This window comes from Schistocerca americana, chromosome 8 (assembly GCF_021461395.2).
Source record: "Schistocerca americana isolate TAMUIC-IGC-003095 chromosome 8, iqSchAmer2.1, whole genome shotgun sequence".
Classification (NCBI taxonomy): Eukaryota; Metazoa; Arthropoda; class Insecta; order Orthoptera; family Acrididae; genus Schistocerca; species Schistocerca americana.
Window position 1 is genome coordinate 230,197,872 of NC_060126.1, and position 27,623 is coordinate 230,225,494.

General features: G+C 39.5%; 1 protein-coding gene across 4 annotated transcripts in view; it reads left to right on the top strand.

Annotated features, from left to right (window-relative positions):
* LOC124625759 (actin cytoskeleton-regulatory complex protein PAN1-like) overlaps positions 1-27,623 on the top strand; it is a 278,818-nt gene that overhangs the window by 230,817 nt on the left and 20,378 nt on the right. For all 4 annotated transcript variants that reach the window (XM_047149198.1, XM_047149202.1, XM_047149200.1 and 1 more), the window contains 3 exons: positions 11,207-11,462; positions 15,423-15,564; positions 16,877-16,980. In XM_047149198.1, the coding sequence (XP_047005154.1) occupies positions 11,207-11,462; positions 15,423-15,564; positions 16,877-16,980 (502 nt within the window). The remainder of the gene's footprint in view (positions 1-11,206; positions 11,463-15,422; positions 15,565-16,876; positions 16,981-27,623) is intronic.

Genomic DNA, 27,623 nt, shown 5'->3' on the forward strand with positions numbered 1-27,623 from the left:
GTGGTGTACGGCCAGTGTAGGAGATCGCTCCCCACACCATGATGCCGGGTGTTGGCCCTGTGTGCCTCGGTCGTATGCAGTCCTGATTGTGGCGCTCACCTGCACGGCGCCAAACTCGCATACGACCATCATTGGCACCAAGGCAGAAGCGACTCTCATCGCTGAAGACGACACGTCTCCATTCGTCCCTCCATTCACGCCTGTCGCGACACCACTGGAGGCGGGCTGCACGATGTTGGGGCGTGAGCGGAAGACGGCCTAACGGTGTGCTGGACCATAGACCAGCTTCATGGAGACGGTTGCGAATGGTCCTCGCCGATACCCCAGGAGCAACAGTGTCCCTAATTTGCTGGGAAGTGGCGGTGCGGTCCCCTACGGCACTGCGTAGGATCCTACGGTCTTGGCGTGCATCCGTGCGTCGCTGCGGTCCGGTCCCAGGTCGACGGGCACGTGCACCTTCCGCCGACCACTGGCGACAACATCGATGTACTGTGGAGACCTCACGCCCCACGTGTTGAGCAATTCGGCGGTACGTCCACCCGGCCTCCCGCATGCCCACTATACGCCCTCTCTCAAAGTCCGTCAACTGCACATACGGTTCACGTCCACGCTGTCGCGGCATGCTACCAGTGTTAAAGACTGCGATGGAGCTCCGTATGCCACGGCAAACTGGCTGACACTGACAGCGGCGGTGCACAAATGCTGCGCAGCTAGCGCCATTCGACGGCCAACACCGCGGTTCCTGGTGTGTCCGCTGTGCCGTGCGTGTGATCATTGCTTGTACAGCCCTCTCGCAGTGTCCGGAGCAAGTATGGTGGGTCTGACACACCGGTGTCAATGTGTTCTTTTTTCCATTTCCAGGAGTGTATGTACATTTCCCTTGGACAGAAATCTGCAAGAATACACTGTAATTATGCAAAAAGAAAACATAATTGAGAAAAAGCAACTACATTCATCTAGCTGATTGACCGTGGTACACAGAAACACATAGCAACATTGAGACTTTACTAGCTTTCAAACTGCTACTATTTCTCTACTATAACTACACACAGCCACACAGTTTGGTATCTGTGTGCACATGTGTGTGAGAATTTATAGTTAAGACAGAAAAAGAGCCTGAAAGGTAGCAAGGTGTTTGTGGTATTACATGTCTCTATATACCACAAATTCCTGTTTGAGGTGAGTGGTTGCCTTTCTCATTTTTGTTTCTTGCTTCCATTCTGAGAGAGAGAGAGAGAGAGAGAGAGCGAGCAACTGACATAATTGTGAAAACCTGTCTTTCTAACACCCTCACACATACATTTGGAAAATGTACATTGTATTAAATGTTTACATTTTATTCCACTATGTCAGGAATAGCTTACATTTTTCATGCATATCCATAGAGAACTCATTAACATTAAGTAGTATTAAGTCACCCATATTCTTCCTAGAACATATAGCTGAAGAGCCAAAGAAACTGGTACACCTGCCTAATATCATGCAGGGCCCCCCCCATGAGTAAGCAGAAGTGCCACAGCATGACATGGCATGGACTTGACTAATGTCTGAAGTAGTACTGGAGGGAATTGACACCATGACTCCTGCATCTGTAAATTCTCACACACATGTCCACACAGATACCTAACTGTGTGGCTGTAAGAGTATGAGGGGGTGGAGATCTCTTCTGAACAGCAATTTGCAAGGCATCCCAGATATCCTCAATGATATTAATGTCTGGGGCGTTTGCTGGCCAGCGGAAGTGTGTAAACTCAGAAAAGTGTTCCAGGAGCCACTCTGTAGCAATTATGGATGTGTGGGGTGTCACACTGTCCTGTTGGAATTGCCCAAGTCCGTCAGAATGCACAATGGACTTGAATTGATGCAGGTGATCAGTCAGGATGCCTATGTATGTGTCACCTCTCAAAGTCCTATCTAGACATATCAGGGGTCCCATATCACTCCAACTGCATGTGTCCCACACCATTACAGAGTCTCCACCAGCTTCAACAGTGACATGCATAGTCCTTGGATTCATGAGGCTATCTCCATACGAGTACATGTCCATCCGCTCTACACAATTTGAAATGAGACTCATCCAACCAGTCAACATGTTTCCAGTCATCAACAGCCTGATGTTGGTGTTGATGGGCCCAGTTGAGGCATAAAGCTTTGTTTTGTGAAGTCATCAACAGTACATGAGTGGGCCTTGGGGTCTGAAAGCCCCTATTGACAATGTTTCCTTGAATGGTTCACATGCTGACACTTGTTGAGAGCCCAGCAATGAAATCTGAAGCCTTTTATGGAGGAGTTGCATTTCTGTTGCTTTGAATGATTCTCTTTTGTTGTTGGTTCTGTTCTTGCAGGTTTTTTTTTTTTTTTCCAGCCGCAGTGATGTCAGAGATTTGATGTTTTATCGTATTCCTGGTATTCACAGCACACTTCTGAAATGGTTGTGTGAGAAAATCTCAACTTCATTGCTACCTCGAAGATAGCGTGTCCCATTGTAAATGTGTCGCCTATAACACCACGTTCAAATTAACTTAAATCTTGATAACCTGCAATTGTAGCAGCAGTAACTGATCTAACAACTGCACCAGACACTTGTCTTATATAGGCACTGCCGACCACAGCACCATATTCTGCCTGTTCACATACCTCTGTACTTGAATACACATGCCTAAACCAGTTTCTTTGGCGCTTCAATGTAATAATTTTTGTTTTGCATATTTATTTTTGTAGTTTGTAATTAAATTTCCTTACTTGTTGTTCTGTGTGGCCTGACAGCTTACTTGGCGGCTTACTTGATGTGACTAGAGACATTTGGTGATCTAAATGGTTAATGGAGAATCTCATATAAAGATGTGAAACAAATACTATCATAGAGATAGAGGGGCTGGCCAGTACTTACCTCAGCTCAGTACAGCCAATAGATACACAAAAAACAGAACCGAAAATTTACATTCCTAGCTTTCGGAACAAATGTTCCTTCATCATTAAAGTTAAAATAGTAATCATAAGAAGGAACTCCAACACATCCTTTCATCCCGCCATCCCCCTGGACTGAACCTACGTTAAACAACCTCACTCTCATTTACTCTTCAGTCTTCTCCTCTTTCCCTTTCCTCTTTAGCCATTCACGCATCTTTTCATCCTACATAGTTGTGTTTATCTTTATGTTATATACCTCTTTACTTCTGTATGCATCCTCTTTGGTTTGAAGCTGGCACAGTACTTACAGTAGAATATCTTTGGCTTCCCTCTGACAACCGTGCCTCCATCCTTGCTACCCTCCCTGTTTTCCTTTCCCTGTTGCTTCATAACTTGGGCTGTGAGTAACTGAATCCACTTTCCCTTCTTCCCTTTGTTTCCCCTCTCTCCTCCCTGATGAAGGAACATTTGTTCCAAAAGCTAGGAATGTAAATTTTTGGTTCTGTTTTTTGTGTATCTATCAGCTGTACTGAGCTAAGTACTGGCCAGCCCATGTATCTTTTTTAGTATTTGACTACAGACATTGTAATACCATTTTCAACATTATGTAGAAATGTAACTAAAATGTTTACTTTTTCTGCCTTTTACATTTTATCAAGGAAAAGGAACCTCTGTTCTCACAAGTTTTATAAATGGCTTTTCATCTGCTGTAATTTTTCGACCCATAAAGCTAAGCTGAACTGTGACTTGAATCTGAAACTTTACCTTATGGCCCAACTCAAGAGTTTGTTTGGCAGTACCTCTTCCTTATTCTTGCAAACTCTACTGGAGCATTCACAAAGTACTTCTGAAAAGCAGTAGGGCTTGCATAAATTAAAGGCAAGAAATGTAATATACTGTAGCTGACAACCATAAACATCTACAAGGATGGGGAAGGGGGAGACAAGAGGGGATCTTTACCACCCCCACCCTTGAATCTTAAGCACATAGTTTTTATTTGATACAAAATTCTGATACACTGCTGGAAGTTATTTTCTGTTATTCCGCTAAACTCTCCTTTAGCCAGCTGTAGCATTACATGGCTTATCACAATGAGACAGTACTCATTTATCTAAAAAATAGTAATTGTAGAGATATACCACGTGGATAAATTTCTATGGACACCCACGATGATACCACTAAAATATTAAAAAGAAACTTCAATATGTAACAAAAGGACAGCATTATTAGAATTGAAGGTGTCAATTTTAGCACATGTCAAGTCTGTTTGGGCAGGAGTATCTATCACAATTGAGCTAAAATCTGTACCTGTGGTTCTCCACCTACTAACAAAGGTATATGCAGAAGTATTAGAAAAATTAATTTAAAAGAAAATCTCAGTTTTATGTGAGAGATTATTTTTTTAATGTATTTTAAGTCAGTTGCAAGAAATTATAACCACCCAACAATGAAAGTAAAATATTTGCAGTATTTGACATTCGTGGTGATATAGGATCAGTTATGGTAACGGTTGTCACAAGTAACTTTAAAAAAAAGTAGTGAGTGTATGAGTGCAGTCAACAGTATAAGTAGACAGTTGATTTCATGTGGCTCAATGGCCAGGTGCAAGTATTTCAATTGGACTCATTTTCGGCAACTTTTGTGTCCTTATCTGGACATTTCGTGTAGGACAGCCTCTTCTGAAACTTTACGAAATCGTATTCATATGCTAGGCTTTTTGTTGCCACTGTACTGGGGCCAACCACAAAGATTTAAATTGAACTTACAGGTAATTCTGGCTCAAAAAACTACCTCAGATGTATTTATTTTCATTCTTTCAGACTTAAGTCATAGATATTGTGTCCTGTGACACTCCTCTTACGACACTCCAATTATATAAATGAATCTTGTATATTCTACAACTTTAAATTTCCAACTTACTATCTCTTCGTATTTTAAACATAAATCAGAAAAATAAATTAACTACTTTTGAAACGAAAGGTGAAGGCCTATATATCACCTATTGAAGAAATGCTGACATATACACAAATTAGAAATTTGTTGCTAACAGAAAATTTGAAAAATAGAAAGGAATCTCAAAAGAAGACGACCAGACACTATTTTCTGCATGTGTAAAAACTATGAGAACCAATGGGAAACTAATTAATATTGTATGATTGATGGGCAAATACCTGCTAACATAGTGTGTTGTGTGCTGAGGTGTAAATGGTTGAGACAGTGATGCTTACCGATGTAGTAAGTATACAGATAGATAGACCATATAAATCCATACTAGATACAGCCAGCAGAACAGTGGAAGAGGACTGCAACTGGTTCATTGTAAATAGTTTAACTCTAATCTTACAAAAACTGATAGCAATTAATTCAAGACAAATAAAAATGGCAGCTACCAGAAACAGCGACCCATGTTAATATATTTAAAACACTTTATTTATGAAATTCTTAAGTATCAAGATGGATAACTAACTGAGGTGGTGCCACCATTTGAATAATGTAACCCAAGAGCTCAGTTATGTCTGCTTGCTTTTAGTAATCCCTCTCATTGTGCTGACCTGCATATGAGATTCTCAGTATATTTTGCATAATTTCACTCAGTACTATGGCATAATCATGTAGAGAAATGCAGCTACAGCCAAAGAATATTTCTTTTACAGAAGTTTATAGTATGAATATTGTATGAAGTTGAAACTTCCTGGCAGATTAAAACAGTATTCTGGATGGGGACTCGAACCTGGGACCTTAACCTTTCTTGGGCAAGTGCTCTACCAACTGAGCTACACAATCATAACTCATGACCCAATCTCACAGCACTACTTTCACCAATACCCCATCCTGTACATTCCAAATTTTGTGGAAATTCTCGCGAATACTTTGCAGGACAAGCACTGCTGGAAGAAAGGATATTGCAGACACACAGAAAATAGGATGTGAAGTGCTGGTGGAAGTAGATCTGTGAGAACAGCTTGTGAATCATTCTCAGATAGCTCAGTTGCTAAAGTACTTACCAGCCATAGGCAAAGGCCCCAAGTTCAAGTCCCAGTGTGGTACTCAATTTTAATTTGCTGGGAAGTTCAAATCACTGCACACTGCTACAGAGTGAAAATTTATTCTGGAAACTACCCTTCCAGGCAGTCGATAAGTCATGAGTTGTGCTTGGATAGTTGTTGATAGAGCACTTGCCTGCGAAGGGCAAAGGTCCCAGGTTCAAGTCCCAGTTCGGCACACAGTTTAATCTGCCATGAAGTTTCAAATCAGTGCACACTCCACTTCAGAGTGAAAATTCATTCTTGTATAACATTTATAACAGAATTCTTACAGAAGCTTCTTCTGGAACTGTTTGATTCTTACACTAGCATGTCAGTACACTTATGTTTAGATGGTATTTGTGATTAACATTAGCAGTGAGTTTAGGATGAACTATGAAATTTTCTACTAGAATACTAAAAGTAAAAATTATTTCTATAGAGTCTTTGCATCCCTGTATAGGTGTCAGAATGGAGGTTTATATTCTGATCCTGAAGTTTCTAAAATGCTGCCAGTGGAAATCAGGTGGGAAATCCCCAAAATTTCAAAAATAAAGTAAATGAGTATTGGTCACACCTAAAATTTATCATAATATTTGGACATATCACATAACTATAATGCCGATCTTAACAGGTATTGACATTGCCAGTTCAGTCAATTGACAGTTTTCTCTGAAATCAGTAAAGTTACATAAATGCTTAGTATGAGGTAGTGGATAAAAACAGCAGCTAGTAAGTGTAAGAGGAAGAGGAATAGTTTTTTCAAAAAAGATGCTTTTGTATGTTGTAATTTGAGTACCTTCAGTTATAATTAGTTGATACAAAGTATCTCCATGAGCCATAAGCCTTGCTGAGTTCAGGTGGCTTGTGTCTCGATACGGATAGTCATGCCGTAGCTGCAATGACAACGGAGTGTTATGTATGCAAAGGCCAGACAAACAGGTGAGGCAGCAGCCTCTTCAGTAGCTGCGAAGACAACAGTCTGGGTGAGTGGCTTATCTGGCCTTGTAACATCAGCCAACACTTCCTTGCTGTGTTGGTACTGCAAACTGCTGAAAGCAAGAGGGGAAACTGCAGCTGTCATTTTTCCGAATGTATATAGCTCTACTGTGTGATGGCATCCTCCTGCACAAGATATTGTGGGGATAAAATGACCCCCATTTGAATTACTGGTTGGGGGGACTACTCAGGAGGATGCCATCACAAGGAAAAGTAAAACTGGCATTCTATGAGCCAGGATGTGGAATGTTAGATCCCTTAATAGGGCAGGTACATTAGAAAATTTATAAAGGGAACTCAGTAGGTTGATATTATCTTGTTGAGAATGCTGTGGAACAATATGCCAGGAAACAGGATATTTATTCAGCTTCTCTCAGATCTCCCTCCCCCTTTGCAGCAGTTCCACCTGGTTTTATTTATTTTATTGATTTTCATCAGTGTCGACGTACCGCATTGCTACACTGGCTGAAAAATGGGGTTTGTAATTTAGACACTGATTATGGTAAATAATGTAGCCAACAGATGCTCAGTTGTGTTTCACTGTCTTTTTCTTTCACTTTACACAACCCCCCATATACACATTTATATGGCCAGTGCACCATTGTTTAACTTTCGATAATAGTTTAGTAGTTTGCAGGCAAACCTCTGCATACTGCTACAATAGTTTCCTGTTGGACATCTATCAGCAGTAAAACCCAACCACAAAGTTCACGGTTCTTGAACAATAAACAAGTACATATGGAGCAGACATTGTCATTGTTTTTACACATGGCCTAATTGTTTAACACTTATTCCACAGTTAAGTTGAAGCATTGTTGATGTTCTAACCAATACAGGTTTCTTGTCTGAAACTTGGCCATGGGCTGACTGTCTCGTGACCAAAAATCGGGCCCTTATATATCATCACAATAATAGGTACTGAAACTACACATTGTTTAAAGTTAAGTTTACAGAAATTGCAGTTGAAACTTTCTTCATTCAATTAACTGAATACATCGAAAAAATGGTTATTTTAACAGTTTCTTCTACTACAAGAGTTAGGCCAAATTATTTGTTAAAAATCACGAAATTAACAAATATTGTTACACTAACAATACTTTTGACAAAACTGTTAATTACTTTGGAATTAATTCAGGGCTGGTTTTGCTAACATGTTTTCAAATAGAGCTAAATAGATACTTTAAGATTACTAGTATTTCATCTTCCAAATGTTTATAATTAGTACAGAATTTATATTTGTTTATACATCAACAATAGAATTTAAGTTACAAAGCAGTTACTGATTTCACCCTGTAATGTAAGATACTAACTAGGAATAGTCAAAATCAGTTAGAAAATCAGTTACAAACCTAAAACTAAGCACAAAATTAGATCTGGTGTTATATTCTTTGAAACTGAGTGCCAACCTTTCTGTTTTATGGAAATGCAGATAATATTCATGTATGTTAATGGTAATTAGTTAAAATTGAAAAAATGAATTCTAACGAGGCAAATTCCAAAACAAGAGGGGAATTAAAATTATCCCAGCTTGCTTTGTCACACCTTATACCCCATGCAAGGAGTTCAAACAGTTTGAAGAACACAGTGAAAGAATGCACGATGAGGTAAAGAAAATTATATAGCTAGTTAAGGGCGACAAAAATTTAATTGTAATGGGCAACTGAAATTCAGTAGTAGGAAAAGAAATAAAAGGGAAAATAGTAGAAGAATTTAGACATTTGGAAAGAAAAGAAAGAGGAAACCATGTGATATGATTTTGCATAGAGAGTAATTTAATCATCACTAAGTCTTGGTTTAAGAATCAAGAATGAAGATTGTATACATGGAAGTTACCTGGGTACACTAGACACTTTCAGGTTAACTATGTAATGGTAAGATTGAGATTTGGAAACAAGATTTTCCAATGTAAGCCATTTCCAGTGGCAGATGTGGCCTCCAGTCATAATTAACTGCAAATAAAAACCGAAAGAATTACATAATGGTAGGAAATTAAGTATATGGGACCTAGGTAAACCAAAATAAAAAGAGGGTGTTGAGAGCTTCAGATGGGAGTATAGGTGGGGAAAGGAAAGCAGTAGAAGATGAATGGGTAACTTTGAGAGATGAAATAATGAAGGCAGTAGAGGATCACATAGGTAAAAATCCAAGGCCTAGTAGAAGTCCGTGGATAACACAGGAGATATTGAATTTAATTAATAAAAGAAGAAAATATAAAAATATAGTAAATGGAGTAGGTGAAAAGGTATACAGATGCCAAGAAAATGAGATTGTCAGAAATGTAAAATTGCTAAGCTGGAATGGCTAGAGGAAAAGTGCAATGCTGTTGAAATATATATAAACAGGGGAAAGATGGATGCCATGTATAGGAGAATTAAAGAGACCTTCAGAGGAAAGAGAAGCAGCTGTATGAATAGCAAGAGCTCAGATGATGAGCGAATATTGAGCAAAGTTGGAAGGAGTACAAAGAAGGGCTATACAAGGTAAATGAATCTGAAGCAAATAGTGGGTAAAGAGAAGAGAAAGTAAATAAAGGTAATTTGGGAAATATGAAACTGGAAAAGGAATTTGAGAGATTGCTGAAAGGCCTAAGTCAAAACAAGGCCCCTTAAGTAAACAACATTCCCTCACATTTTGCACACTGTGTGGAATGAATTTATTGTACGTTTTCAGCATTTGTAGATTTAAAAAAGCATTTGACAGTGTTGGTTGAACTACACTCTTTGAAATTTTTAGATAGCAGGTATAAAACACAGGGGTTGCAACTGTTTTTACAACTTGTACAGAAACCACACTGCAATTATGAGGTTTAACAGACACTTAGGGAAGCAATAGATGGAAACTGAAATAAACAAGACTGTGCCTATTTGTGATGTTATTGAGTCTGTATTTTGAGCAGATAGTATAGGAGACCAAGGAGAAATTCTGAAAGGAAATTGCAGTTCAGGGAGATGCAATAAAAATGTGAGGGGCTTGTCAGTGCCATCAGTGCCATTCTAGTTCTGTCGGAGATGGTAGAGGACTTGGAAGAGCAGTTGAATGGAATACATAGTGTTTTAAAAAGAAATTATGAGATGAACATCAACTAAAATACAATGTGGGTAAAGGAGTGTAGTTGAATGAAATCAGGGAATTAGTTTGGTAAACGGGCCACCAAAAGTGGTAAATGAGTCTAGCTATTGTAACAGAGTGTAGGCATATATGAGAGTGAAACATGGACTACAAGCAGTTCAGACAAGAAGAGAAGGGACGCTTTTGAAATGTGGTGCTATGGAAGAATGCTGAAGATTATATGAGTAGATTGAGTAACTAATGAAGTACTGAATCAAACTGGAGAGAAAAGAAATTTAAGGGGCAAATTGACTAAAAGAAGATGTTGGTTGATAGGACACATGCTGAGCCATCAAAGAATTGGCATTTTGGTAATGGAGGGAAGTGTGGGATGTAAAAGTTATAGAGGGAGACCTAGGCATAAATACCGTAAATGGGTTCATATGGATGTAAGTTGCTGTAGTTGTGCAGAGATGATGAAGTTTGTGCAGGATAAGCTAGTGTGGAGAGTTGCATCAAATTAGTCTTTGCACTGAAGACCACAACAATAACATTAATTTTTTATGAATTTTTGTGCATTTTTTTTCTCTGGCTTGTATTTGTACTCTTCAATATTTCAAAGTCTGTTGTTCACATGTAATTATTGTTCTCTTCATATTATTGAAGAAATTTAAAAAAATCCATGGGGTATAGATTAAGCTGTGTCTTTAAATTTGTGTATCTGCTCTGTTGGAGTTGATGCTTCATTGTAGTTGGTAAATAGAACTCCTGTCTCATACAGTACTGTAATTAATTTGGAATTGATAGAATAAATTATAAAAAGTGAAACATCATCTCCAAGATTATATGCTCATTGTAAGTATATAGGACATCACTCTTCAGAAATTAAGTACCATAAATTGTGTTAACTTTCTTAAAACTAAGTGTTTCCAATTAGTTCCAGTTGTGTATTAATGATGTGCTCCTTGGAAGTTATTCATAATGATTTGTTTGATATTATGATTGTTATTATTATTGTTATCATTATTATTACTACTACTGCTCAACTATATGAAGATAATATTTGCTTTGTGGAAGTAATATGTGGCTTATGTTAGATTATATGTAAAGAATATATTTTTACTGTCAAAGGGTAAATTATTGCCGCAAACCAGCTAATTACAGGACATTATACTCTGATTTTTCATGTAGTATACCTCTAATTTGTATCCGCTTTTTCTTAACAGGCTTCTTTCTCGTGTGCTGTCAAATTGGAAAAGCATCACGTACTTCATGGAAGTTTTCCATGCTCTTATTCAGCGACTGAAAGAAATTATAAACCACAACAAGCAAATGGCCTATAAATTACTGGCCACTCCAAACAAATCTGGTCACACACCACTTGACATAGCGTGCCGTTTTTTGCAATCTAGTCGCCAGAATGCTGTAGCAGTTCGTTATTTGGCAGATACAATGGTAGAAGAAGGTCTTGCAATTGGTAAGGTAAGAAACCATCTCTTTATAATACCCTGCACATCAGAAGTCAAACAAAACTTAAATTCACCAATATCAAAAGTTGCTAGTAAATTATACTATTTCAGTGTTGTCACTTGTTAGTGTATGGTGATCATCATCATCATCATCATCATTTTCTTTTTCTTGAGGCCTTATTCCCACAACTATGTGGGGTTGGCCTGATTACTATTGATTTGGCAGTGTTAGTTGCAGAGGGTGGCCGGATGCCCTTCCTCCCACCAACCCAAACCCCCTGGGATGTAATTAGTGTTCCCCATCTGTCTGCTTCTAGTGTAAGCCATGGAATAGTGCGAACATGTTGCAAATGTCTGCGAGTCATGTAACTGACATGGAACATGGGGACCAGCATGGTATTCACCTAGGGGGATGTGGAAAACCATGTAAAAAACCACATCTAGGCTGGCTGGCGTACCGGCCCTGATCGTTAATCTGCTGGGCGGATTCAATCCAGGGCTGGCGTGCCTACTCGAATCCAGGAAGCAGTTCTTTAACACTCTCGGCTACCCTGATGGGTTGTTAGTGTACAGTGATCACTGTTGTTATTTTCCTCCAGATCTGATGTGGATATTGATTTAGGTGCACACTGAGTCTAAAAGCTGTGACTTTTAATTGATGTTTTCATTGCTGAATTTTTGCCACTGAGAATATGAGTGAAATACACAATAGTATCACTGGCATTGAGAAACAGTAGAAATCATTAAAAATGAACAAAGCCCCAGGGCCCATTGGAATCCCTGTCAGATTATATGTGCAATTTTCAGCTGAGTTAGTCCCTCTGTTAACTATAATCTGTCATATATCCTTTGAACAAAAATCTGTGCCAGTAGTTGAAAGAAAGTGCAGTCCATACCTGTCCCTGGAAGTTTAGCAGAAGTGATCCACAAAACTATCGTCCAATTTCCTTGACATCCATTTGTTGTAGAATCTTAGAACATATTCTGAGCTAAAACTTAATGAGACATCTTGAACAGAATGACCTCCTCCATGCCAACCAACAAGCATTTCAAAAGCATAGATTGTATGAGACCCAACTTACACTTTACTCACATGTCACCATGAAAGCCATGTATCAAGGCAGTAAGGGAGATGCAGTTTTTCTCAATTTCCAAAAAAATTTGATTTAGTACCACACCTACACTTATTATCAAAAGTATGGTCATATGGGGTATCAGATTGAAATAAGTGACTGGATTGAGGGTGTTTTGGTAGGAAGGATGCAGCATGTTATCTTGGATGGAGAGTCATTCACAGATGTAGAAGTAACTTCAGAAGTATCCCAGGGAAGCATGTTGAGTCCCTTGCTGTTCATGTTGTATATTAATGATGTTGCAGACAATATTGATAGTAATGTCAGACTTTCTGCAGATGACACCATCATCTACAACAAAATACAGTCTGAACAAAGCTGTACAAATATTCAGACAGACCTTGATAAGATTTCAGAGTGGTGCAGTTATTGGCAGCTTGCTCTAAGTGTTCAAAAATGTAAAAAAAAAAAACCTATGAATATTACATTAGTGAATCACAGTTGGAATCTGTGAACTCTTACAAATACCTGGGTCTAATACTTAGTATAAATATGAAATGGAGTGATCACATATGGTCAGTTGTGGGTAAAGTTGGTAGCAATAGCCTTTGGTTTGTTGGTAGAATACTAGGGAAATGCAATTAGTATACAAAGTAGATTGCTTGCAAATCACTTGTGTGACCCATCCTCATATACTGCTAAAGTGTGTGGGACCCATACCAAACATGACTGGCAAGGGATATTGAATGTATACAGAGAGGGGCAGCAAGCATGGTCACAGGTTTGTTTGACCTGTGGGAGAGTGTCATTGAGATGTTGAAATCACTGAACTGGCAGCCTCTTGAAGATAGACGGAAACCATCCTGAGAAAATCTACTAATTAAGTTTCAAGAACTGGCTTCAAATCATGACTGCAGGAATATGCTACAACCCCTTGCTCCCTTGTGGATCATGAGGATAAGATTAGATTAATTACAGCAAGCAGAGAGGCATTTATACAATCATTTTTCCTTTGGTTCATACATGAATGGAACAGGAAAATGCCCTAATAACCAATATAGTGGGATGTACCTTCACCATGCACTTCACAGTACTTCACAGAGTGTTGTTATAGAGGTGGATGTAGGAGCACAATTTCTTTATGTATGTAGGCTATTCAATATAATACCCTGTTTTTCAAAGTTCATGAAATATTTACTGGAGTTTTTATCTCAACAGAAATGAAATTGTGATAAGTGACATGGGCTTCAAATTGTTGTCATCAGGATGCAAGTCTTTTTGCGATAGTTTCCAATGATGATGTCCTTCTGGTTTTGTGTTGTGTATCTTCAAATAGTTATCTGATGAGCTTGAAGAGGACTTTTGTGGCAGACAAGGACACAAACACAAGAAAGACATTGTATAGAAAAAGGTTTCCTTGTATCATTTTACATTTCTTCTTACCCTACACACAGAACTCAGAAAAAATATCCTCTGTCAATCGTATTCACTGACATGTCATACATACCAGCACCAGTTTTCAATACTGGTGGTATAGTTGCAAAGTTCTTATACTTCATCACCATGTGAGGCTGGTGATAATCTGAAACCATCCACACTTCTCATTCGGTACACCATCTTGAAACATGAAAATTCTCAGAACTTTTCAGCAAATAATTTGTGATTTATTTCATGGTTACAGCAAAAATGTTTACTCTATTACAATAACAACAGCTGTGCATACAGACACAAGTTCTTAATGAATATTCTGTGACCTTTCTCGAGATATATACACAAAGATAGGCCACAATGTCTAGAGATTCATCCAATCTATGTAGTTCACAACAGATTTTGCTGTCACTTCTGTATACACAATAAAATCCAGAATGTAACCAGTTTCATTGTGACTCTAAAAGCAGTAAGCCCTTATCAAATATATAGTATGACTGTTATCTATATACAACTTTTCATTGAGAATAAAAGTCTTACAAATATAGATTCTGAATTGATGTGACTAGGTGGTGTTTTGTTGGATTTTCTCATTGTTGGAAAAGCGTGCATACAAAATGTAAGCTGATATTTATAGTGTGGCCTTGGAACTTCGTGACTTTCAGAAAACACAAGGCTTTCCTTGGGGTAGACATTCTGGAAGCTTTGCTCTTGCACATCTGTATCTGTTGGAGTACTTGAAAATATTGTGAAAGCTATATCTTATTGGTCCCTGTGTGACAAAAGGTCAGTAAATGTTTGTTTCTGTGCTTGTTTACTCCCAAACATCTTATCAAAAGAGAGCAAAAATATAATTTTCAAAATAACTATTTTCTTGTTTGTGTTTAGGAAAACTGATTTTTCTCCCTGGCCAGTTTTATTGTGATATTGACATAAGAATACTACTTCTTCCTGTTTAGACTTCAGCGCTCTTGGTTTCTGTGTCTTCTGGATGCTCTCTTCAAATGTATGTGAAGCTGAACAGAAGTCCTAAAAATAAAAGCTCCTAAACAAAAGCCCCTTGTTCAACCAAGTGATAAAACTACTTGCAAACAACCTATTAAGAGTCTCATTAAGAAGTCTCATAAATAAAGGATTCACCTTAGTGAAAAAAATTAAGAGTAAATGTAATAGCTAAAAAAAATTGAAGAATGAAGTATGCATTCAAGAAAAAAGAAGTACAAAAAGGCAGGAGTCAGAAAGCTTTTGCTTTTGTTATCATTTACAAATTTAACATGAGTTAATGTTGATATTGTCTCTGATAAATAATTTGGAACTCACTGATTTCTGTATTTAATAAAAATAAGCCACAATTGTGTTCTTTTGCTCCCTTGAAATTTGTGCCTGTATTAATGCTTCTGAAATACACATTACATATAAACTTCATTCTCATTTGAGATAGTGATCTATTTACTGGAAAACTTTTGTTACAGGAAGTGGATGCCAATGGAAACTCACTCATCCACAAACTTTGTGCATCTGGTGATGATGCACGCTACATCATGGCAGAGTTGCTCAACATGAAGGACCAACAGGGCAAGAGAGTGTTTGATGTAAACCAGAAAAATAATGAAGGCATGTAGTTGCAGTTAGCGTTGCCATAAATAAAATATTTAAATTTAAAGAATTTATAGCAGTAGATTGATTTGCAAGAAACTCACAGAAATCAGCTTGAACTACATTTAAACATTGGAAAACCCAGGATGGAGTAGCAAGAAATAGGGAAAGAATAGATTGCTACTCACCACATAGAGGAAAAGTGGAATCAGAGACAGGCACAATGAAAGAGAAGCATTGCCCCTGCAACACATCTTTCACCTCTGCAACCCTCCTGGCTTCCATTTCTATTAATTCACAGTTCCCACATCTTCCACCAACAGTTTCCCCTTCCTCTGACCTGTCACAGCCTCGCAGTCTGTGTCCTTATGCCAACTGCATTGTACACATCACCCACCAGCTCCAGTCCCAATGCATTACATGCCTAGCCCATCCACCTGCCACCCCTCCCTTTGTAGCAGCAAACCTGTTGCCACCCTCTGAGCTGCTAGCTGCTCACTCCTAACCTCTCTCCCTGCCTCCTGCCCTCCTCTCTTTCTGTCCACTCCAACAGACACAACCCACATCCCATGCAGTCAACCAGCTGAAATGCAATCCTGGCATTGTGTGTCCACCCTGCACAAGTAGGGGTGCAAGTGTGTGTGTGTGTGTGTGTGTGTGTGTGTGTGTGTGTGTGTGCGCGCGCGTTAGCATGTGCGTGTGCATACGTCCATTGTGCATATGCATCAATGACAAAGGATTGATTCTGAAAGCTAGTAATGTGCTTCTGCTGTTCAGTGAGTATGTTTTACTCCTAAATTATGCTCATTCTACCAGACCCCTACTATTTATATGAGTGTTAATTATTTAGAAATGAAGTGTTTGACATACGAACTGTTATAACATTTTTCTTTTCTCATCTTACTACAAATAAGTGTCAAGTGTAGGCTGCACTTGTGGTAGAAGTGAGGGCAAATGGGTACCTGGAAGCTGAACATTACCAAATTGACCTTGATACTGATGTGACCTCATCAGTGTAGTGGCAGAATTCAAAACGAGAGTTCTAGATTTAAGTTGAAAAGTTTTTACAAATGAAAGTATGAGGACAGAAATAAGAAAATCAGCTATAGATTTCATTTGAAAATTGTTATAAATGAAATCAAAGCAACAGAATTTCCTCAAAAAAAAAAAAAAAAAAAAGTAAATAATCATACTTTCACCAATGATATTGTCATAACATTTTTAAAAACTTTCTTAAAAATACATCATGATATTTTCTAGTACTATTTTTGTTGTATGTTTTAAAGAACACATTGTCTTAAGAAACTTAATAAACATTTTATCATTTTAGGGAAAACACCTTTGCATATAGCTGCACAAACACACAGCGATCGAACTTCCTGCACAGTTCTAGCACAGCTTTTGATGCGTAGCGGTGCTGATATTTCTGTGAAGGTAAAATTATTTTATATTTAATCTGTTCTCAAACTGAGGGCTGCAAACTCTCCATTCCACTTCAGTTTGCAATTTTCTTTTTAAAGTTAGTAGTACTGTTTATCACTGATATCCCTCATTTTATGTGTTCCTTAATAGACTTGGTATATTATGAAGCGTGTTTTGTAAATTATTTTCCTTCTCTCCTGCTTATATTAAGTCTTTTTACCTTTATAATTTCTTTTGAGCAGTTCCCATTTGTGCCCTTGCATGCACCAATATGCACCAGAGTAATACAATATTTCATAACTGTAGTCCCATCCATCCTTCCAACATGCCTTTGCACTGCTCAGTGCTTCTTCTATTGTAGTTTGTCCTCATTTACACACTACATTCAATTTTAGATGTTCTGTTGTGTTACTCGTCATTCTATAACTAATGATGCAGCCAACCAGATGATAAATATTTTTATTTTTTTATAATGCGCTTGTCTGGTCATGGTACATCTGTTATGTCATGATATGACTATTCTGGGCTGCATGTAATATGTACCTTGTGTCACAAACCGTATGCAACAGCATTAGTACAAAACCAACGTTGTAGAAAATTTAATTCTGCCATCACATAACTAAAATTTAATCCTGCCATCACATAACCATGATTTGATACACTGCTAGTGTTCATATGCAAAATTTTTTCACAACCAAACCTACAGTTCTGCATACCTGTTAGCTATATGGAGGGTTCAAACATCAATAACATCAACAACAGAGGTACGTAAGGTTTCAGACCTGTTAGTTGTGAAATGCCTAGACACCTATTGATGAAATATTATTTACTTTATAAGGTAAAGAAAGCAAAGAAATGTCCTCCGTCTGCATTAATAGTTTTGTATATTCATTTTAACTCATTCAATTGTAGATTGTTGGTGAAACATTCTATTTTATGTTAATTAAATGAAACATTTCCATTACCCTGTTTCGCAACACCTAAGCTTCGGGTCATAAGACCATTTTCCAGTACATAACTGTTTCCAAAGATGGCAACCATAAACACGTCAAATTCTTAATCTATAGCTTCATGTATACCCAATGTTGTTGTTACCAATGAAGTGAAATATTCATGGTATATAGTTGATATGGATTTCAAGATATCCAACACATCATCCTCCTCGTGGATGCTAACTAGCATCATGTTACCATAAAACGGAGGCTGCACCACTACCAAGATTTCCTTTGACTACCTCTTCGCTTTTGGTTTACAATCAATTTCAGAGAATTTCATACATAGAGTGGACTTTTAAAATACAGAATATAATTTTGAGCTTTCAAAGCAGATGTATCGGTACCAACTGTAATGCCATTTTTTAAAATTTCTCTTTCTTAGAGTGATAGTAGTTTTGATTTCTTCTGGTGATCTAAAATTATCTTCCACCCTTTCATAGGCAACAAATGCATTTCATGTTGGAAATTATTTCACTGTAATGTGCGAGTGGGATGGTACGCATGGAACACTGGTAAATGACAGATTTTGAAAATATTAAATCAGCCTTAAAAAGTAATTATACATCAGTGAAAATAGGAAATAGCTACCATTTGTGTCAATAATTTATCACAGAAAACCATTTCATCAAACAACTGAAAATTCAGGATGAAATGTAACAATATTATGAAAAAGATAGTTGCTACTCACCATGTAGCGGAGATGCTCCCTGCCGCCGTTGGATAAGCAGCTGCAGCAGCAAGTCGTATACTCCTAGCTCACTCATTTGTTACATAGTTTAATTCTTAATTTCTTTGCGTGTTTTTGGTACTTGCATTGTTTAATTCATAAATTTCGAGCGTATTATAGTATTTGAGAGTTGTAGCATCGCGTTTTAGTACCTGAATAGTGTAAATTCGCGTAGTCGTTTGTCTACTGTTTTGTTTTGAACGGCCAGTGTCGGTTGGTCGCAGTCAGTGTGCCCCCTGCCGCCGTTGGATAAGCAGCTGCAGCAGCAAGTCGTATACTCCTAGCTCACTCATTTGTTACATAGTTTAATTCTTAATTTCTTTGCGTGTTTTTGGTACTTGCATTGTTTAATTCATAAATTTCGAGCGTATTATAGTATTTGAGAGTTGTAGCATCGCGTTTTAGTACCTGAATAGTGTAAATTCGCGTAGTCGTTTGTCTACTGTTTTGTTTTGAACGGCCAGTGTCGGTTGGTCGCAGTCAGTGTGCTCCCTGCCGCCGTTGGATAAGCAGCTGAGCAGCAAGTCGTATACTCCTAGCTCACTCATTTGTTACATAGTTTAATTCTTAATTTCTTTGCGTGTTTTTGGTTCTTGCATTGTTTAATTCATAAATTTCGGGCGTATTATAGTATTTGAGAGTGTAGCATCGTGTTTTAGTACCTGAATAGTGTAATTTCGCTTAGTCTCCTTCCGCCGCCGAGCAGTGTCAGCAGTGCGCAAGTAGCAGCATTACTGCATTTACTAGGCAATCTTGTATTTTAATAACCGTTTGAATTTTGTCGATTTGTTTGCGCTCTCTGTAGATTAGTTCAGACGTTCTTAGCAAAACAGTTTTTAGCATGGATAGGGACTGCAACTGCTGTGTTCGGATGCAGGCTGAGTTGGCATCCCTTCGCTCCCAGCTTCAGGCAGTGTTGGCTTCGGTCACACAGCTTGAGGCTGTTGCCAATGGGCATCACTGTGGGGGTCGGGATGGGGGTTTGTCGGGGACGGCCAGCTCGTCCCACGCATCCCCTGATCGGACTACGACTGTGGTTGCCCGGGATACTGCCCGCATTGAGGCTGATCCCTCACCTGTGGTAGAGTGGGAGGTCGTTTCAAGGTGTGGCAGGGGGCGAAAGACATTCCGGAGGGCTGAACGGAAAGCCTCTCCAGTTTGTCTGACGAACCGGTTTCAGGCTCTGTCTCAGGCTGATACTGATCTTCGGCCTGACATGGCTGCTTGTCCTGTTCCAGAGGTTGCCCCTCAGTCTGCAAGATCCGGGCAGTCGCAGAGGGTGGGCTTACTGGTAGTTGGGAGCTCCAACGTCAGGCGCGTAATGGGGCCCCTTAGGGAAATGGCAGCAAGAGAGGGGAAGAAAACCAATGTGCACTCCGTGTGCATACCGGGGGGAGTCATTCCAGATGTGGAAAGGGTCCTTCCGGATGCCATGAAGGGTACAGGGTGCACCCATCTGCAGGTGGTCGCTCATGTCGGCACCAATGATGTGTGTCGCTATGGATCGGAGGAAATCCTCTCTGGCTTCCGGCGGCTATCTGATTTGGTGAAGACTGCCAGTCTCGCTAGCGGGATGAAAGCAGAGCTCACCATCTGCAGCATCGTCGACAGGACTGACTGCGGACCTTTGGTACAGAGCCGAGTGGAGGGTCTGAATCAGAGGCTGAGACGGTTCTGCGACCGTGTGGGCTGCAGATTCCTCGACTTGCGCCATAGGGTGGTGGGGTTTGGGGTTCCGCTGGATAGGTCAGGAGTCCACTACACGCAACAAGCGGCTACACGGGTAGCAGGGGTTGTGTGGCGTGGGCTGGGCGGTTTTTTAGGTTAGATGGCCTTGGGCAAGTACAGAAAGGGCAACAGCCTCAACGGGTGCGGGGCAAAGTCAGGACATGCGGGGACCAAGCAGCAATCGGTATTGTAATTGTCAACTGTCGAAGCTGCGTTGGTAAAGTACCGGAACTTCAAGCGCTGATAGAAAGCACCGAAGCTGAAATCGTTATAGGTACAGAAAGCTGGCTTAAGCCAGAGATAAATTCTGCCGAAATTTTTACAAAGGTACAGACGGTGTTTAGAAAGGATAGATTGCATGCAACCGGTGGTGGAGTGTTCATCGCTGTTAGTAGTAGTTTATCCTGTAGTGAAGTAGAAGTGGATAGTTCCTGTGAATTATTATGGGTGGAGGTTACACTAAACAACCGAACTAGGTTAATAATTGGCTCCTTTTACCGACCTCCCGACTCAGCTGCATTAGTGGCGGAACAACTGAGAGAAAATTTGGAATACATTTCACATAAATTTTCTCAGCATGTTATAGTCTTAGGTGGAGATTTCAATTTACCAGATATAGACTGGGACACTCAGATGTTTAGGACGGGTGGTAGGGACAGAGCATCGAGTGACATTATACTGAGTGCACTATCCGAAAATTACCTCGAGCAATTAAACAGAGAACCGACTCGTGGAGATAACATATTGGACCTACTGATAACAAACAGACCCGAACTTTTCGAATCTGTATGTACAGAACAGGGAATCAGTGATCATAAGGCCGTTGCAGCATCCCTGAATATGGAAGTTAATAGGAATATAAAAAAAGGGAGGAAGGTTTATCTGTTTAGCAAGAGTAATAGAAGGCAGATTTCAGACTACCTAACAGATCAAAACGAAAATTTCTGTTCTGACACTGACAATGTTGAGTGTTTATGGAAAAAGTTCAAGGCAATCGTAAAATGCGTTTTAGACAGGTACGTGCCGAGTAAAACTGTGAGGGACGGGAAAAACCCACCGTGGTACAACAACAAAGTTAGGAAACTACTGCGAAAGCAAAGAGAGCTCCACTCCAAGTTTAAACGCAGCCAAAACCTCTCAGACAAACAGAAGCTAAACGATGTCAAAGTTAGCGTAAGGAGGGCTATGCGTGAAGCGTTCATTGAATTCGAAAGTAAAATTCTATGTACCGACTTGACAGAAAATCCTAGGAAGTTCTGGTCTTACGTTAAATCAGTAAGTGGCTCGAAACAGCATATCCAGACACTACGGGATGATGATGGCATTGAAACAGAGGATGACACGCGTAAAGCTGAAATACTAAACACCTTTTTCCAAAGCTGTTTCACAGAGGAAGACCGCACTGCAGTTCCTTCTGTAAATCCTCGCACAAACGAAAAAATGGCTGACATTGAAATAAGTGTCCAAGGAATAGAAAAGCAACTGGAATCACTCAATAGAGGAAAGTCCACTGGACCTGACGGGATACAAATTCGATTCTACACAGAGTACGCAAAAGAACTTGCCCCCCTTCTAACAGCCTTGTACTGCAAGTCTCTAGAGGAACGGAGGGTTCCAAATGATTGGAAAAGAGCACAGATAGTCCCAGTCTTCAAGAGGGGTCGTCGAGCAGATGCGCAAAACTATAGACCTATATCTCTTACGTCGATCTCTTGTAGAATTTTAGAACATGTTTTTTTGCTCGCGTATCATGTCATTTCTGGAAACCCAGAATCTACTATGTAGGAATCAACATGGATTCCGGAAACAGCGATCGTGTGAGACCCAACTCGCCTTATTTGTTCATGAGACCCAGAAAATATTAGATACAGGCTCCCAGGTAGATGCTATTTTTCTTGACTTCCGGAAGGCGTTCGATACAGTTCCGCACTGTCGCCTGATAAGCAAAGTAAGAGCCTACGGAATATCAGACCAGCTGTGTGGCTGGATTGAGGAGTTTTTGGCAAACAGAACACAGCATGTTGTTATCAATGGAGAGACGTCTACAGACGTTAAAGTAACCTCTGGCGTGCCACAGGGGTGTGTTATGGGACCATTGCTTTTCACAATATATATAAATGACTTAGTACATAGTGTCGGAAGTTCCATGCGGCTTTTCGCGGATGATGCTGTAGTATACAGAGAAGTTGCTGCATTAGAAAATTGTAGCGAAATACAGGAAGATCTGCAGCGGATAGGCACTTGGTGCAGGGAGTGGCAACTGACCCTTAACATAGACAAATGTAATGTATTGCGAATACATAGAAAGAAGGATCCTTTATTGTATGATTATATGATAGCGGAACAAACACTGGTAGCAGTTACTTCTGTAAAATATCTGGTAGTATGCGTACGGAACGATTTGAAGTGGAATGATCATATAAAACTAATTATTGGTAAGGCGGGTACCAGGTTGAGATTCATTGGGAGAGTGCTTAGAAAATGTAGTCCATCAACAAAGGAGGTGGCTTACAAAACACTCGTTCGACCTATACTTGAGTATTGCTGATCAGTGTGGGATCCGTACCAGGTCGGGTTGACGGAGGAGATAGAGAAGATCCAAAGAAGAGCGGCGCGTTTTGTCACTGGGTTATTTGGTAACCGTGATAGCGTTACGGAGATGTTTAATAAACTCAAGTGGCAGACTCTGCAAGAGAGGCGCTCTGCATCGCGGTGTAGCTTGCTCCCCAGGTTTCGAGAGGGTGCGTTTCTGGATGAGGTATCGAATATATTGCTTCCCCCTACTTATACTTCCCGAGGAGATCACGAATGTAAAATTAGAGAGATTCGAGCGCGCACGGAGGCTTTCAGACAGTCGTTCTTCCCGCGAACCATACGCGACTGGAACAGGAAAGGGAGGTAATGACAGTGGCACGTAAAGTGCCCTCCGCCACACACCGTTGGGTGGCTTGCGGAGTATCAATGTAGATGTAGATGTAGATGTAGATGTAGATGTAGATGCTGAGTTGCAGATAGGCACAACAGAAAGACTGTCAGAAAGTGAGCTTTCAGCCAACAAAGCCTTCATTGGAAATAGACAACATACTTACACACTCACACTCATGCAAATGCAACTCACACACACATGATCAGAGTCTCTGACTGCTGAAGCCAGACTGTGAACAGCATTGCGTGATGGGAGGGGCAACTGGTTGGTGGGGATGAGGAAGAGGCTGGGTTGGGGAGGGGAAGGGATAGCAGGGTAGGGGTGGGGGACAGTAAAATGCTGCTTGTGGGAGCGTACAGGGACAATGTGGAGGGAGGGAGGGTAGGGTAGCTACGTGCAGTCGGGAGGTTAGACAGAGGGCAGGACAGCAATGGGGTGGGGGGTAATGGAGGAGAGAAGTAAAAAGACTGATGGTATATTGGTGGGATAGAGAGCTGTGTAATGCTGGAATGGGAACAGGGATGGAGTTAGTTGAGTAAGGACAATACAAAAGCTGAAGCCAGGAGGGTTACGGGAATGTAAGGGATATATTGCAGGGAGATTTCCCACCTCCGCATTTCAGAAAACCAAGTGTTGGTGGGTGGAGTCTAAATGGAACAGGCTGGAATGAAGAAGAACATCTTGTCTCATAATGCAGCTTAGAACCCACCTGTGGGACCTAACATCTTAGAACAAAGAAAGATGTATATTTTACTGCTAGCTCAAGTTCAAAAGTTGGTACAATGCAGAAAGCTTAACATTGGCAGTTTTAGGTGGTGAGAGTTTTGTACTGTGGTTGTGTCAAATACCATTAGAGGTCAGGCCTCAACTACCTTGTTTACAACACTGCCAACTTCAACAAGCAGTTGCATGATAGATGTTACTGCACCATTTATGTTGTGTGCTGCTTATTGTTTTCCTTTCTTATTTTGAAATTAGTGAAGAGACTAATCCTGGTCCGTCATGGATTTCAACTATGACCCTCACAGCACTAGAAGGGATCAGGATCCCTATGACCATTTGTCAGTTCTGCCTTTGTTAAATACAGAGCACCTCTGCAGGCTTGTTTCCCTGCCCCACTCCTCTCCCCTCTGGCTGTCGTAATTCTAGTCTGCACATGCTCAAAGCCATCTGCCAGTTTATAGTGCCCAGTCCCTGAAAAATAATGAGCAGAAATCAAAACCTGTCAATGTATTCTGATCATGCTGAAAGTCTTCCCCTAATATACAAATAGTGTTACATTTGGTTCTACTACTGTGCTAAGTCCCTTTTTGGTTCCATCTGTAGTGTTGTCAGGTATGAGATGAATGGCTATGAATGCCCATGAAAGGTCAAAGCCAATATTGGGCCAATTTTGTAATTATCAAATTTACTCATACTCTGCATTCCGCATACTGATTTATTTTTCTTGTTCTACATAGTGTTTCATCAGTGTCTTATCTCACCTTTTATGAAATGTGATGCTATTTTTACTGAATCCAGTCAGTATTTAAATGACATGGTGAAAAGAGTCAGTAAAAGTCAGTTTCAATACTATTGGAATCTGTTGTTTTAATGTCATTATTTAATACATAGAAAGAAGGATCCTTTATTGTATGATTATATGATAGTGGAACAAACACTGGTAGCAGTTACTTCTGTAAAATATCTGGGAGTATGCGTGCGGAATGATTTGAAGTGGAATGATCATATAAAATTAATTGTTGGTAAGGCGGGTACCAGGTTGAGATTCATTGGGAGAGTCCTTAGAAAATGTAGTCCATCAACAAAGGAGGTGGCTTACAAAACACTCGTTCGACCTATACTTGAGTATTGCTCATCAGTGTGGAATCCGTACCAGATCGGGTTGACGGAGGAGTTAGAGAAGATCCAAAGAAGAGCGGCGCGTTTCGTCACAGGGTTATTTGGTAACCGTGATAGCGTTACAGAGATGTTTAACAAACTCAAGTGGGAGACTCTGCAAGAGAGGTGCTATGCATCGCGTTGTAGCTTGCTCGCCAGGTTTCGAGAGGGTGCGTTTCTGGATGAGGTATTGAATATATTGCTTCCCCCTACTTATACCTCCCGAGGAGATCATGAATGTAAAATTAGAGAGATTAGAGCGTGCACAGAGGCTTTCAGACAGTCGTTCTTCCCGCGAACCATACGCGACTGGAACAGGAAAGGGAGGTAATGACAGTGGCACGTAAAGTGCCCTCCACCACACACCGTTGGGTGGCTTGCGGAGCATAAATGTAGATGTAGATGTAAAACAACAATGGTAGAGTTTACTGCTTTGGAGCTACTGGTCATTTTCCAGTCTAAACAAACATGCTCACACATTAACCACAGATGTATTCAAACATCCACATGTAGCTATGGTGACACTAACTGTTTGAGTGGTTGCTCAGGCTGATAGGAGTGAAGTGAGGGGAAAAGGAGATATAAGCAGAGTGAGAGGAAAAGGATGTAGAGGCTGATAAGGGGTAATAATAATAATAATAATAATAATAATAATAATACTTTATTCCACATTGAATGATTTATTGCATATGTATGAAAACAAGTTACAATTCTTGGTACATAGCACAATAATACATCCTTCTGAATATGTCATTGATTAACAAAATGATTAAATTACAAATAAGATGGTGCTTAACACCATTTACATATTTTTTGAAACACTTCTTCTGCATGTAAGTGTGGATTCTTCTAATGTGTAAAATGGATTTTGTAACAGGGATTTCCTTAGCTGGAATCTAAGCTTCATTGTGGGTAGGGTCATAACTTTACTACGCAGTGCATTTCCTAACTTAAAACCTATATATTGTGGCCGCTCTTCATAGAGTGCTATTCTGTGGCTGCTGATGTAAAATTTTTCTTTATTTCTACTATTGTACTGATAGAATCCGAACAAATATTGGGCTGCAGTCAAGTAATATGGATTTTAGAATGTAAATGTTTACTACGGTTAGTACACCAGTTTTTGGAAACAAGCCATTACATGATTCCTTGTATTTTGCTCCACATATTATTCTTATAGCCCTTTTTTGAAGTAGCAATAGCTTATTTGCGTTCGCTATGGTTGTTTCCCAAATTTATATTCTGCAGTTACGGTGAGAGGAAAATAGAGCATGGTATGCAGTCTTTAGGTCAACAGTGTCTTTGCAGAACTTACTAATCAAATTAATTGCAAATATATTTTTAGACAGCTTACATGCTAGAGTGTCAACATGTGTGTCCCATTTTAGATTGCTTTGAATTGTTATACTGAGGAATTTTACATTAAACTTCGTTTTTACTAATTCATTGCCTATGTATTGTTTAATTTCATCATTACAACTACTGTTGTTAAACTCCATGAGACATGTTTTACTACCGATTACATTTAAGTGGTTCTCATTAAAGTACTGAACAATTTCCTTTGTCACATTATTACAGTGGATCTCTAGTTTGTTGATTGATTTCTTTTTATGCACAATGTATGTATCATCCACATAAAGCACTATTTTGGAACTATGAGTGCAATATCTTAAGTAATTTACATAAATCAAGAACAGAAGAGGACCTAGCACTGAGCCCAGGGGCACTCCTTATTTTGTATTAGTGATTTTGGATGTGTGAACACCACTTTCAGTTTTAAGCAGTACAAACTCTTTTTGGTTACTCATTTAAGATTTTATTAGGTCACGAGCAATGCCTCTGATGCCAATGATCCATAAGATTATGGTGTTCACACAGTCAAATTCTTTATGAAGATTGAGGTATATACAAGCAACATGTTGCTTGTTCTCAATGCCACTTATTATCTCTTCAATTAATTGAGCGGCTGCTATGTTTGTTGATTTACGTTTTAAGAACCATTTTGATTTTCAAACATTAGATTGTGCATCTGGAGAAAGTTCATAATTCTGCAGTATATTATTTTTTAAATAATTTTGGAAAAGAAAGGAAGTATTGAAATTGGTCTGTAGTTTTGAATTTTGAGTTTGTACTCTTTTTTTAAAGATTGGTGTTACTTGAGCTATTCTTAGTCTGTCTGGGAAGGTATCTGATCCTATTACATTGTTTACTGCTGTAGGTACAGAGACATTTTGTCGGCACACTTTTAATACATTAATACTGAGGTCATCATGCCCTGTGGAACTGGAAGATTTTAGAGAGCTAATGATGTTAACTATTTCTTTGCAAATTTGTGAGGGCTAGATATATAGTATGCTCAGATGGATTGCCTTTAAATTTATACTGCAGGATATTATGT